The sequence below is a fragment of the Cajanus cajan genome, chromosome 3 (assembly GCF_000230855.2).
Source record: "Cajanus cajan strain Asha chromosome 3, NIPB_CcT2T_4, whole genome shotgun sequence".
Classification (NCBI taxonomy): Eukaryota; Viridiplantae; Streptophyta; class Magnoliopsida; order Fabales; family Fabaceae; genus Cajanus; species Cajanus cajan.
This window is the reverse complement of record NC_138519.1, coordinates 26,982,636-26,996,486: the sequence shown is the minus strand read 5'-3', so window position 1 is coordinate 26,996,486 and position 13,851 is coordinate 26,982,636. Positions and strand designations below refer to the sequence as shown.

At 33.4% G+C, this 13,851-nt stretch overlaps 1 protein-coding gene across 1 annotated transcript; it reads right to left on the bottom strand.

Annotated features, from left to right (window-relative positions):
* Positions 1 to 3,337: 3,337 nt before the first annotated feature.
* On the bottom strand, positions 3,338 to 5,588 carry LOC114916869 (uncharacterized). Its single transcript, XM_083071746.1, has 2 exons — positions 5,575 to 5,588; positions 3,338 to 3,917 (listed from the first exon to the last, which is right to left on the bottom strand). Exons 1-2 carry the CDS (start codon positions 5,586 to 5,588, stop codon positions 3,338 to 3,340), a joined length of 594 nt encoding a protein of 197 aa, XP_082927872.1.
* Between the last annotated feature and the right edge of the window lie 8,263 nt (positions 5,589 to 13,851).

Below are 13,851 nucleotides of genomic sequence, written 5' to 3'. Positions count from 1 at the left end.
AAACAACCTTAACCAAAGGAATTTCCTTTCCTCTCAGTTGTTTCACTCTCGTATCATCAATTCTCAAAGGAACTGTTTCATAGGTGAGATTATCTTTCAACTGAATGTTGTCAGACTCAATGATATGAGAAGGATCATGGACGTACTTTCTGAGTTGGGAAACATGGAAGACATTATGAAGATTTGAAAGAGATGGAGGTAAGGCAATTTGATAGGCTACTTCACCAATTCTTTTAAGGATTTGATAAGGACCAATGAAACGTGGAGTTAGCTTACGGGATTTCAATGCTCTGCCTACTCCTGTCCAAGGAGTAACTTTAAGGAATACATGATCACCTTCCTTAAACTCAAGGTCTTTTCTTCTCTTATCATTGTAGCTCTTTTGCCTACTCTGGGCTGCTCTCATTCTCTCCTGGATTATCTTAACCTGTTCAGTAGTTTGTTGAACTATCTCAGGTCCTAAGATAGCATTTTCTCCAGGTTCTATCCAACACAAAGGTGTTTTACATCTTCTACCATATAGAGCCTCATAAGGTGTCATCCCAATACTGGAATGGTAACTATTGTTGTAGGTAAACTCTATTAAAGGTAGAAAACTATCCCAACTACCCCCGTGTTCCAAGATGCAAGCCCTCAACAAATCTTCCAAGGATTGTATGGTCCTCTCAGTTTGGCCATCTGTTTGAGGATGGTAGGATGAACTCAATCTAAGCTTAGTGCCTAGAGCCTCATGCAAGCTCTCCCAAAATCTAGAAGTGAACCTAGGATCTCTATCAGAAACTATACTAGTAGGAACCCCATGCAATCTCACGATCTCACTTATGTACAACTTGGTTAGCCTCTCCAACGGGTATCTAATGTTAATGGGAATAGAATGAGCTGTCTTAGTCAATCTATCCACAATGACCGATATAGCATCCAAGTTCTTCACAGTCTTAGGTAACCCAACTACGAAATCCATAGAGATGCTATCCCATTTCCACACAGGTACATCTAAAGGTTGCATCAAACCGGAAGGTTTCTGGTGTTCTACCTTAGCTTTTTGACATACTAGGCAGGCATACACAAATTCCTCCACTTCCTTCTTCATCTTAGGCCACCAAAACATCTTCTTAAGGTCTTGGTACATCTTAGTGGCTCCAGGATGAATACTGAGACTACTCCTATGACCTTCTTTGAGGATTGCTCTCTTGAGTTCAGGCACATTAGGAATACACAGCCTATCCCTAAATCTCAATACACCATCCATTCCAACTTTAAACTCACTCTCCCCACCTTGGTTCAACTTCTCTACTAGACTCAATAAGAAAGGATCTACTCTTTGACCTTCTCTAATCTCATGTATCAAGTTATTAGTCACTTTCAAGGCTCCTAACTTAATACTCCTAGGGGTCAGTTCACATACTAAGCTCATATCTCTAAATTCCTCAATCATATGCAACTCCTTAATCATTAAATAAGACACTCTCAAGGATTTTCTACTCAAAGCATCAGCTACAACATTAGCCTTGCCAGGGTGGTAATTCAGTTGAAAATCATAATCCTTAAGGAACTCTAACCATCTTCTCTGCCTCATATTCAGTTCTTTTTGGTCAAACAAGTACTTAAGGCTCTTATGGTCACTAAAAACTTCAAATCTAGATCCAAACAAGTAATGCCTCCACATCTTAAGAACAAATACTACTGCAGCTAATTCAAGGTCATGGGTAGGGTAGTTCTGTTCATGGGTTTTAAGTTGTCTAGACGCATAGGCTACTACCCTTCTCTTCTGCATAAGTACTCCACCTAAACCTAATTTAGAAGCATCACAAAATACCTCAAAAGTCTTGCTAGGGTCAGGTAATACTAACACAGGGGCACTAGTTAATCTCCTCTTAAGTTCTTGAAAACTCTCTTCACAAGCAGAATCCCACACAAAAGGTTGGTTTTTCCTAGTCAATTTGGTCAAAGGTAAAGCTAATTTAGAAAAACCCTCTATAAACCTCCTATAATACCCAGCTAGCCCCAGAAAACTCCTGATCTCAAAAACTGACTTAGGTGTTTTCCACTCAAGTACCGCTTCTACCTTAGAAGGATCTACAGCTATCCCTCTCTCAGAAATCACATGTCCCAAAAAACTTACACTATTGAGCCAGAACTCACACTTAGACAATTTAGCATATAACTGCTTCTCCTTAAGAGTTTGAAGGACAATCCTAAGGTGTTCAGCATGTTCCTCCCTAGTCTTTGAATACACTAGGATATCATCTATGAAGACCACTACAAATCTGTCCAAGTAAGGGTGAAAGATCCTATTCATGTAGTCCATAAAAACACCAGGTGCATTAGTCACACCAAAAGGCATAACTAAATACTCATAGTGCCCATAGCGAGTTCTAAAAGCAGTCTTAGGAACATCCTCAGCTCTCACTCTAATCTGATGGTATCCTGACCTTAAATCTATCTTACTGAACACACAAGCTCCAACTAGTTGATCCATAAGGTCATCTATCCTAGGCAAAGGATACTTATTCTTAATGGTCACTTTATTCAGTTGCCTATAGTCTACGCACAACCTCATGCTCCCATCTTTCTTTTTGACCAACAAAACGGGCGCTCCCCAAGGCGAAACACTAGGCCTAATGAATTGTTTCTCTTGCAGTTCCTCTATTTGTTTCTTAAGCTCAACTAACTCTGTTGGGGACATCCTATATGGTGCTATAGATATAGGTGAGGTACCTGGTATTAAGTCTATGCTAAACTCAATCTCTCTCTTAGGGGGTAAACTAGACACATCCTTAGGGAATACTTCTGGAAATTCTTTCACTAAAGGAATCTCATCTAGCTTACTATCAGTCTCAAGTGTTAAGGAAGCAAAGATCATGTACACTCTTTCTTTTTCTTTTAAACAAGTTTTAATGTTAGCAACACTGAGAAATTCCGTACTCTTACATTCACCAAAGGAAATAGACTTCTCAAAGCAGTTTAAAAAGACATGGTGAGAAGATAACCAATCCATACCAAGAATTACATCTAATTGATTAAGAGGCAAACAAATTAAGTCAACTAGAAACTGCTTACCAGAAACTCTCAAAGGACATTTCAAACATACTAGGGATGTAGTCACAGGACCATTAGTAGGGGTTTCAACAACTAAATCAAAGTTTAACAATGACATAGGCAAATTCAATTTTTAGACACAAGAGATGGAAATAAAGGAATCAGTTGCACCAGAATCGAATAGTACAACAAGAGGAGTCTCAGCTATGAAACAAGTACCTCGTATCAAATTTTTCGACCGAGCAGATTCAACACCACTAAGAGCAAATACTCTTCCCACAGTCTTTGGTCGTTCAGTTTATGATCCCGATCTAATGTCACACGTTCTTGGTGGTTCAGGACATTGAGTACTGATATGTCCTTTACCATTGCAGTTGAAGCAAGTAACCTCCCTATCACGACACTCTGATTTATTATGACCGATCCGCCCACACTTTCCACATCTTCCTGAAGAAATAGACATAGATCCTCCAATACTGCCAGTAGTGTTCACAGTGGATGGCTTACTTCTATTGGCAGCAGTCATATTCCCTTGAGATCTGGTAAGAGTAGAGTAAGGCTTACTCCTACCAGAAGTATTCGAATTCAACGCACGAATAGGACCTCCAGCTCCCTTGTAAAAGACAGCACGTGCACGATTGTCACGGTCATAAATTCTACTCTTGTTGACAAGGGTTGGGTAGTGATAAATCTCTTGATAATTAATTGCTATTTTTATCTCAGGACGAAGGCCGTTCACAAACTTAATACATTTAGCCCGTTCACCACCCTCACCATGATAATGAGTACAATATCGGACTAAGGCATCAAATTTTGCAGCATAATCTGCCACCGTATCATTCCCTTGTTTTAACTCGAGAAATTCAACTTCCTTTTGGCTTCTCACATCATCCGGGAAACATGGAAGACATTATGAAGATTTGAAAGAGATGGAGGTAAGGCAATTTGATAGGCTACTTCACCAATTCTTTTAAGGATTTAATAAGGACCAAGTTGTACATAAGTGAGATCGTGAGATTGCATGGGGTTCCTACTAGTATAGTTTCTGATAGAGATCCTAGGTTCACTTCTAGATTTTGGGAGAGCTTGCATGAGGCTCTAGGCACTAAGCTTAGATTGAGTTCAGCCTACCATCCTCAAATAGATGGCCAAACTGAGAGGACCATACAATCCTTGGAAGATTTGTTGAGGGCTTGCATCTTGGAACACGGGGGTAGTTGGGATAGTTTTCTACCTTTAATAGAGTTTACCTACAACAATAGTTACCATTCCAGTATTGGGATGGCACCTTATGAGGCTCTATATGGTAGAAGATGTAAAACACCTTTGTGTTGGATAGAACCTGGAGAAAATGCTATCTTAGGACCTGAGATAGTTCAACAAACTACTGAACAGGTTAAGATAATCCAGGAGAGAATGAGAGCAGCCCAGAGTAGGCAAAAGAGCTACAATGATAAGAGAAGAAAAGACCTTGAGTTTAAGGAAGGTGATCATGTATTCCTTAAAGTTACTCCTTGGACAGGAGTAGGCAGAGCATTGAAATCCCGTAAGCTAACTCCACGTTTCATTGGTCCTTATCAAATCCTTAAAAGAATTGGTGAAGTAGCCTATCAAATTGCCTTACCTCCATCTCTTTCAAATCTTCATAATGTCTTCCATGTTTCCCAACTCAGAAAGTACGTCCATGATCCTTCTCATATCATTGAGTCTGACAACATTCAGTTGAAAGATAATCTCACCTATGAAACAGTTCCTTTGAGAATTGATGATACGAGAGTGAAACAACTGAGATGAAAGGAAATTCCGTTGGTTAAGGTTGTTTGGGGAGGAAATTTTGAAGAAAGCGCTACCTGGGAATTAGAAAGCAAGATGCGAGAAGCTTATCCATTCTTGTTTTCAGGTAAATTTCGAGGACGAAATTTCTTAAAGGAGGGGAGAATTGTAACACCCCAGTTTTCCAAAATATTATTATATGGTATTTAGTAATAATTTGGGCGTTATATTTTACTTTAATTGTATCTAGTTCATACTCCATTTATGTTTAATTGTAGGCTTTAGAAAGATGTGTGTGTTGTCAGGTCTAATTAGATAGTAGTGAATTTATTTGTTAAAAATCGTGTTTTGGCTGGGCTGATTGACAAGTCTCGGTTTTTAAAGCATAACATAGGCTGGGGTTGTCCGAATGATGCAAATTGGTGGCTATGGAAAGATAAGAGAAAAACCTACAACTTTCAGATAAATAGCCGTGTTCTAATTTGGCTCTATTGATGGTCAAAATTGGCGGCCAAGTTTCTACACGCTAAGCTGTCCTAGACCTGTGACATGCTTCGGTATTTTAGTCATAACTCTCGTTTCAAAACTCCAAATAAGTCAAAATTGGTGTCTATAGAAATATAAGAGAAAATTCAACAACTTTTATGAAGAAGCAATTTGCAAATTCTGCCGACTAGAAGGTCATAAACGGCAGCCAATTATCGGTGCGGAAATGGCATCCAACTCATTCCACTTGCAACACCAACTCATCCCACTTGTTACACCAGCTTCTCCATTTCGTTTTGTCCATGCTTTTCCCCATTATTTTACAATTTTTATGTGTTGTTTGAAGGCTATAAATAGGCCTTCACTCTTGCATTACAAATCGTCCCAAAAAACACCTCTCATTTCTCTTCTCTACTAAATCTTTCTCTTCTCTTCTACTCTCTATTCTTTCCCTCTTCTTCTCTCTGAAGACCAAGAAGAATCCATAAGAGGAGGTTCTGCTCTAGTTTAGCGCCTGTTATCTAGGTAAGGGGGGAGTGGGAAACCTCACTTGGGGGTGTGAGAATAATTGTTAAATAGTTTGTTTGTTGGATTAGCTCCCGATCCCTTGCCTATTGTTTATTACTTTTAAGATATTCATTGAATGGAAGGCTGAGCCTCCTATTTATTTATAATTTGGAATCTATTGTCTGAATGGAAGGCTGAGCCTCCTTATTTCTTTTTATTTTCTATTAGTCTTCCTATTTTACTTGAGGATCTTAATATACCATGATAAAATAAAATATATGATAACTAAGTGACACTTGAATTGTTGGATTATTGAACTGTGTATAAAGGACATCATTGAGACAAGTATTGATTATGAGACTATGAATAGTGATGATATGATGAATTACATGAAATTCTGAATAAGCCAAAAGTTGAGTCAATGATTGTATGACATGCATCATATGCACATATTACTCCAGGTGTGCCGCTGAAGCCGCATACCAGTGATGCTAACAAGGTGTGCCTTCGGGACACCAGTGATTGTAACACTCCAATTTTTTTAAAAGGTATTTTTGTAATTAATGGCATTTTGTAATTTTAATAAAGGAATAAGGGTATTTTTGTAATTTTATTATTAATGGCATTTTCGCAATTTTATTAAAGTTTGAGGGGTAAAAGGGTAACTTGGAACGGGCTGTTCGAAAATTGGAACGGGCCGTTCCAAGCAATAAAAATATAGTGAAATTTCAAGTTGGGAACGGGCCCAGAACGGGCCGTTCCAACAAGGAGAACGGGCCGTTCCGGAGGGAGAACGGGCCGTTCTGCTGAGATTGAGAACGGGCCGTTCTGGTTTCAGAACGGGCCGTTCTGCTTTTTGAAAACGGGCCGTTCCGATATTAGAACGGGCCGTTCCAGTTGAAAATTTTGCCCACGTTTGAAGGATCCGGAACGGGCTGTTCCGAAATCAGTACGGGCCGTTCCGGGTGCGTCAGATTGCCTATAAATAGGAGGCAGGGGGCTGTGAAAAAAAATCATATAGCCAGAAGTGGAAATTTAGAGAGAGAAAGAGAAAGAGAGAGAGAGAGAGAGAAAGAGAAAGAAAGAGGGAAAGAGAGGGAAAGAAAGAGGGAATCCAGAGGGGGGAGGTTCTGCTCAAGTTTTAGCTCCTACTTATCCAGGTAAGGGGGAGGAGAACTTTGTTCCTTAAAATTTTATATTTCGTTATGTTTATTTAATTATGTTATTTTCTTTATATATTTATCTAGTGAGGTGTCCCTAACCTCATTTATTTGTTTATTCTATGCTTATTATTCTTCATAATAATTGTTAATATGTTCATATTCTATATTGTTTATTTATTCTGTAATAATTATCATTATTATTTAATTAATTGGTGCTCTTAATATATCTTAATTACGTATTTGTTATTTAAGTAAAGATTAAATAATGATAAATTCTCAAATTTATTTAGCGTTATTATTGGTTATAATATAATGTTTTTAAAGTATATTTGACTCGTTTTAAAAATAAATACTGCTCTATGGCCATAGAAGATAAAGTTTGAATTATTTGTAGCTGGAGGTTTGACCTTGGGGATTTAAATGAGTAAAGAATGAAGGTGAAATATCCTATTGTTGGTTAAGGTGAAATATCCTTTTATTGGTTGATATTTTGATGATGCTCATTTATCCTGACTAGTCACTACAAGTATAATTCAAATTTTATTGTATCATGAAAATTTAATATATGATCTGTATATATATTTATATATATATATATATATGTGTTTAATATTGATTATAAATAATTCTGTATATTCTTTTGAGTTATTATATTTATTGGATATTGTTCTTACTCCTTTCTTTTCTTTGTTTTTATAAATTAAATATATTACAAAATAGATGGATCTACTTTGAATTCCAGATCATTTTGCAGTTGATATAGCTGTGGTATTCCTTGGAAAGAATTGGAATGTGGAGGCTATTTGATGAATCTATTACAGTTTTTTTGTAAATTTATTTTCACTATCAATGTAAATATTGTAATAAAAGTGAAAGAAAAATATATTGTGTAAAATAATACATTATTGTAAATATTTTAGAACGATATATCATGTATTAAATTCACAAAATATGATTGTTCTTTACCTTTATCTTTATTATGAAAAAATAATATTGTTAACGATATAATTGTGAAAATATTATATAAGAAAATATATAATTATTATTATATAAATTGGGCGTTAGAATCAGGCGTTACAGTGATGTAACATGCTAACGAGGTGTATGGACACCAGTGATAGGTGTACCTTTGGGTCACTAGTGATAAATTCTAAAACTTCCTTATGGCGCCACATGCATGCATTTATGAGTTAAATTCATGACATCATTGCATGATATATGAGTATAAATTTGTGTATTATTTACATGTAACTTATAATTATTGTATGTGTGCTATTTAACTTTTATTTCTACATCTGCAACTGAGTGAGATGTTTCTCACTCCCTTGTTATTCTTGTATATGTTTAAATTTATGTTGCAGGTGATCATAATCACGAGGATGTTGGTAATGAGGTGTAGAGGCTTAGTGGGCATGCTCTGAAAGGATGTGACATAGGGCTTAGCTAGGCTTACTCTTATTATCTTTTTCTTTTATGATTTTGAATGATTAAAATTTGTATTTTGTAATATTATGATTTGGAAATTATAAATTCCTAATTAAGAGGCACTGCCACCTTTATTGGGATTAATTTGAAATCTTTGTTTTATTATAACTTCTTGAGTTTAATATTTATGTGCATGAATTATGAATGTGCATCTTCTACCTTATGATACTTATTGTTTTATATCATTCTATGAAAATCTTTTATAAATATAGTTTATGTTTATTAATTATGTTGGGGTAGAGGGTGTCACAAAATCAAGAACGAAGTGGTTGATTATTTAATGTTTCTGGTTTAAATTAAAAGAGGAATAACAACAAATAAACAATTATACCAGAATGTTCAAATAAAAAATAAAAAAATAAAAAGAAAATGGGAAGGTATTGAAATCTCCTTAATTCTTCTCCTAATGTAATTTCTTTGTCTTCAAATTTTCCTCATATTATGTGGTTCACATCCTATTTCTCTAATTTATTTTTATCACCAATTCATTGACGAGTAACCCTTTATTCTCCCCCAAGAGAACAAAATTAGTCATAGACATTAGGTTTAGGAAATTACAAATGAATGCATACAATCTAATCCTATATTTATGGGTGCAGGAATATTCCACGTTTATTGAATTTGAAAATTTTAAACCTCAATTTCTTAATTGTGAATATAAATTACTAAACAAACCGGAAGAGGGTTGATCACGAGAAGACATTAAAAACTAATTCGATAACTCATTTCACACAAAAATATAAATAGGATTTAGAAAGAGTGATTAATTACATAAGGTTCAAATATATCATTTCAATAACCTAATCCCGAGAAAATTAGAAAATGAAAGGGAAAGAGAAATAAATATATGAAGGAGACCCGATATAATTCTTCAATTATCTATGACAAAAAATGATTTCCAAGAGTTTCATTCACTTCTGTTTGTTAAAGAGTCTCGAAAATGTCTTGATAACATTTAACACGTTGAGTTCAAAAATTTGGGAGCATGTTGGTCTTAGGCATCAGTTGACTGGGCGATGAACAATGCAGTGTCAAGCACTAGTTTGTAAAGATTGTTCACGCTGAGTGTGATTTTCCATCTGGCTGAATTGGCATCGGTGTTTCATGAAAGTTGTCGAAATTATTGTGCACAGAAGATTTAGACACAAATATGTATCCATGTTGGTATGATATTATTTATTTTAGATTTATATTCTCATAATTTTATTTTTTTTATCATCTTTCAACAAATATCATGTTGTTTTAATCTTGATCTGTACAACTCAAAATATGGCCAAAGCATTTTACCTACGTGGAACTATCGAGGCTAATCCACTTCAACTTAAGGCTCAATGTCTTTTATGATTCACGCTAAATTTGATCATGAGAAGTGCAAATCTATGTCTAGCTTTTCATAGAGATAAGATTACCTTAGTCACATTTTTTTTCCTTCAAAAAATAGTATATGAGGAATGACACTCCTAGAATTATTGTGCAAGAAACTAATGACATGTATATTCTCAGAGTAAACAATATTATACATCTAGTGGTTACTCGAAACTTCATGTCTAATTTGATATAAAATATCATTTGTTAAAATGATGATCGACAGAAACCCGGCCCATAGAAGAATTTCACATTTTGTGTCAAGAGATCTTTTTTAATAGTTATGTCCGTCAAAGTAAAATTTAAATAGTTACAAGAAATGTTAGATCTACGTCATAAAGATTATAATTAAGCTCAAATAAGATCTTAAACTATTTGTATTAACTCACAATCGTTATCTCAATCATATTAATTATTAGAGCTCAAGTTGTGACTTAAAGAAAAAGGAAAAATCTCAAGTTTAAGTGAAAATTTTGAAACTTTTCTATTAGTTATTTATATTAAAAATCCAAGAAAAGTAATAATAAATAATTCAAAATATGAATTAAAACAAAATATATATATATATATATATATATATACATTAATTGATTCGATACACTTCATATTTCTATATTTTATTTAATAAAAATTTAAAAATTAACAACATTTATTAAATCAATTGATATTATGCTTGATCCTCAAACCTTAAAATTTCAAATTTAAATTTTATATTTATAAAAATAATTAATTTTTAATATTATTTTTATTATTTAAAAATTTAAAGATAAAATTATCTAAAAATATGTATACTAAATCATGTTTTCATCTTTATATATATATATATATATATATATAGAGGAGGGTTCAAACGATACCGGTGTAACTTTTACTAAGTGTTACACCGCTCAATAACTTTATATTAAATATGAATTTTAAAAATCCAACCGTTAGATTGAAAGTTCATATATCTTAGATCATATATGTTAAATTTTGTTAAAATTGAACAACAACTTGAAGGTAATCAAAGTGTTCATATTTTAGTATATTTTGAAATGTATATATTACGTCAATTTTTTTATATGAAAATAAAGTATCAAATTATCTTAGATTAATATAAAATTTAACATATATGATGTAAGAGATATGAACTTTCAATCTAACGGTTGGATTTTCAAAATTCACATTTAATATAAAGTTATTGAGCGGTGTAACACTTAGTAAAAGTTACACCGGTGTCGTTTGAACCCTCCTCATATATATATATATATATATATATATATATATATATATATATTATCACTTGTAAAAAAGTTTTGTAAATTTACATATCATTGGTTATCGATAATAAACTTGACTTCTTGCCTTTTGTTCTTCAATCAATTGAGACCATATATTTTATTTGCATCTCCTATATATATAATTTAAAGTATGAACATTTTGGACCGAAGACGTGGAAAGGTAAACTACCACCTAGTTTTGAGAACGACGCATACCAAAGACAAGGAAACATGGTCGAAGTATCATCATGATCGAGAGGATTTTTGAAAAGGAGAGCGGAGAATTATTTGATGTCTATATTTATTTTGAGGGAAAAAAAAAACAGCATGTAACTTTCACACATCAACTTTATGTCTGTCCATTTAAAGAGGAAAAACGAGAGGAGAGAAAAAATAGTATTTACTTTTTAATAAATACTCCTATGTTGTCCTTTAATTATATAGAATAGTATATTTATCTTTTACATTGTTTTCTCTTTTTTCACATTTTTTTGTTTAATCAAATATAGGGTGAAAATGATTTAGTTTTCTTATTTATTTGTTTTTTTATGTTTTTATTCTTTTCTCTCAAACTAAATAATAGAATATTGCACTTACTTACCATATACTTTATTTTTTCTTACAGTACATAGAGACATAATAAGAAAAGATAGAAGAAAATATAAATTAAATATATTTTGTAACGATCTATCAGGTCATTATACTTACTATTGGAAAATTATTTTTCCATGGAAGATTAACTAACATGTATTAAAAGATAGAGTTTATCATATAGTCAATAACTAATATCTTGTACATATAAGTTATATATAAAATATAGTACTAAAAGTAAAATAAAACTAAGTATTGATCGACATCTATACAATACATGATTACATCATAATAGCCATCAACAAAAATTTAATCACCCCCAACGTGACTATCCTTTAATTCATAAGTCATCTCGTTAATCTTGTCATGCTCTCATATCAAATATCATCATCGCAATTCCAACCACAAGAAAAAACATAGTGTAAGCTTGTGAAAAGAATTCAAAATATAATCAACATTAAGCACCTTTTAGCTACTACAACAAAATCAACAACAACATCATATCAAAATACAACAAATCACAACATAATGACAATTTTCAACACAACACATAATCAACTTCAACACATTCAAACGTTTCAACACATATAATTACATCTAATGTGTCGTCACGCATATCAACTATAGAGATCTCCTACAACATTAGGTGAGTAATTTAAGTGGTTAGACCCTATTAAACCACAACGACTAGTATAAAACCAAAAATAACAGATGACACTGAGGCCAAAATATAACAGCTAGCATAAGGCTAGGAAACAAACAGCTAACATAAGGTAAATTGATTTATCAATTTTTGTCACTTAAACTAGGAAGTATGGTATTATATCAAGGTAGAACAATTTAGATATAGGTCTACCACAACATTAGTCTGCAATACTAAGCCCACTTATAGGATTAGCCTACCGAAATACCTCTAAGTATGACAACCTGTGATACTAGGTTAGAGCCTAAGTCCCTAATCCGGTACTTTACTCTATTAGTCACTTTATACATGTGTGTCTCGACCTTGCTCACATATGAATACCACATAAAATCTAAAAGGGACAACTGAAAAACAACTCACCCCATATGTAGAGGCTAAACTTACCTACTAAAGGGGTGCCAGAACATATATCCACACAATGGGATATTCAACTTTTGAAAATAACTTTACTCCCTCTAGTTTTTATGTATCATAACTAAGACATGTATCTAACCCACATATTTATAAATTAACAACTTTAGCAACATTCAACTTAACAACTTTATCAACATTCAACATACAAACTTATCAACTTGAATAGCTTAAACATTGCACTTTGTTACAACTTAAACATTGTTCAACTTACATTTTAACCATCCATAACATAACACCATACATCTTTATAACAAGAGCAAGTTTGATAGAATGAAAACTACATTGATTTAAACAACTTAAAACAATTCACAACTCTGCATCATATTCATCTTACTACATATTAACACATATCATCTTACGACATCACTTATACAACTTATTCATCATCAGTACTTTGTAAAACAACTTTAAGAAATACCTTTTCATCATGCACCACTCACGCCCGACATGATTGAGATAAAGAGTGTCCACATTCTTGTGCTTAGTGTGGCAACTGTGCTTACAGCGCTAGATCTCAACCATCCCAAGTTTTTCCCATGACTGCAATGTTGCAGCATTGGATGCATATCCTGCATTTTCATGGTTTCTTCCTTCGTTCTCACATGCTCTTAACAATTTTTCTCCCCTAAAACCCCATCTACAAGTCATTTTCATTACTAGATTCATACTTACAACTCAGGAATTTCATAAAACACCCACATGCATCCATCAAAGTACCAAGATCACCCATTTTTTGTCTAACTCATTCAAGAACACTCACAACCCACTACAAAAAAGTTTGTTAATTACAACCGTTAAGATCACATTTTTGGCATTATAAACCATCAAAAATGGTATTTTTTGCAATTATAATAACCATTGGACCTATATACGCCAAAAATAGTTTCTTGCAAACATTTGCTAATCCCTGGTATTGTGTGTCAAAAAATTGAAACACATTTTTTTTGGCAGTTTTTCAACCACTAAAAAATAGTTTTTATTTTTATTTATATTTATCATTTTTTTCATGATTCAAAATCGCCAAAAAATGCAAATTGACATTTTACATTTTCTAGTAGTTTTAAAC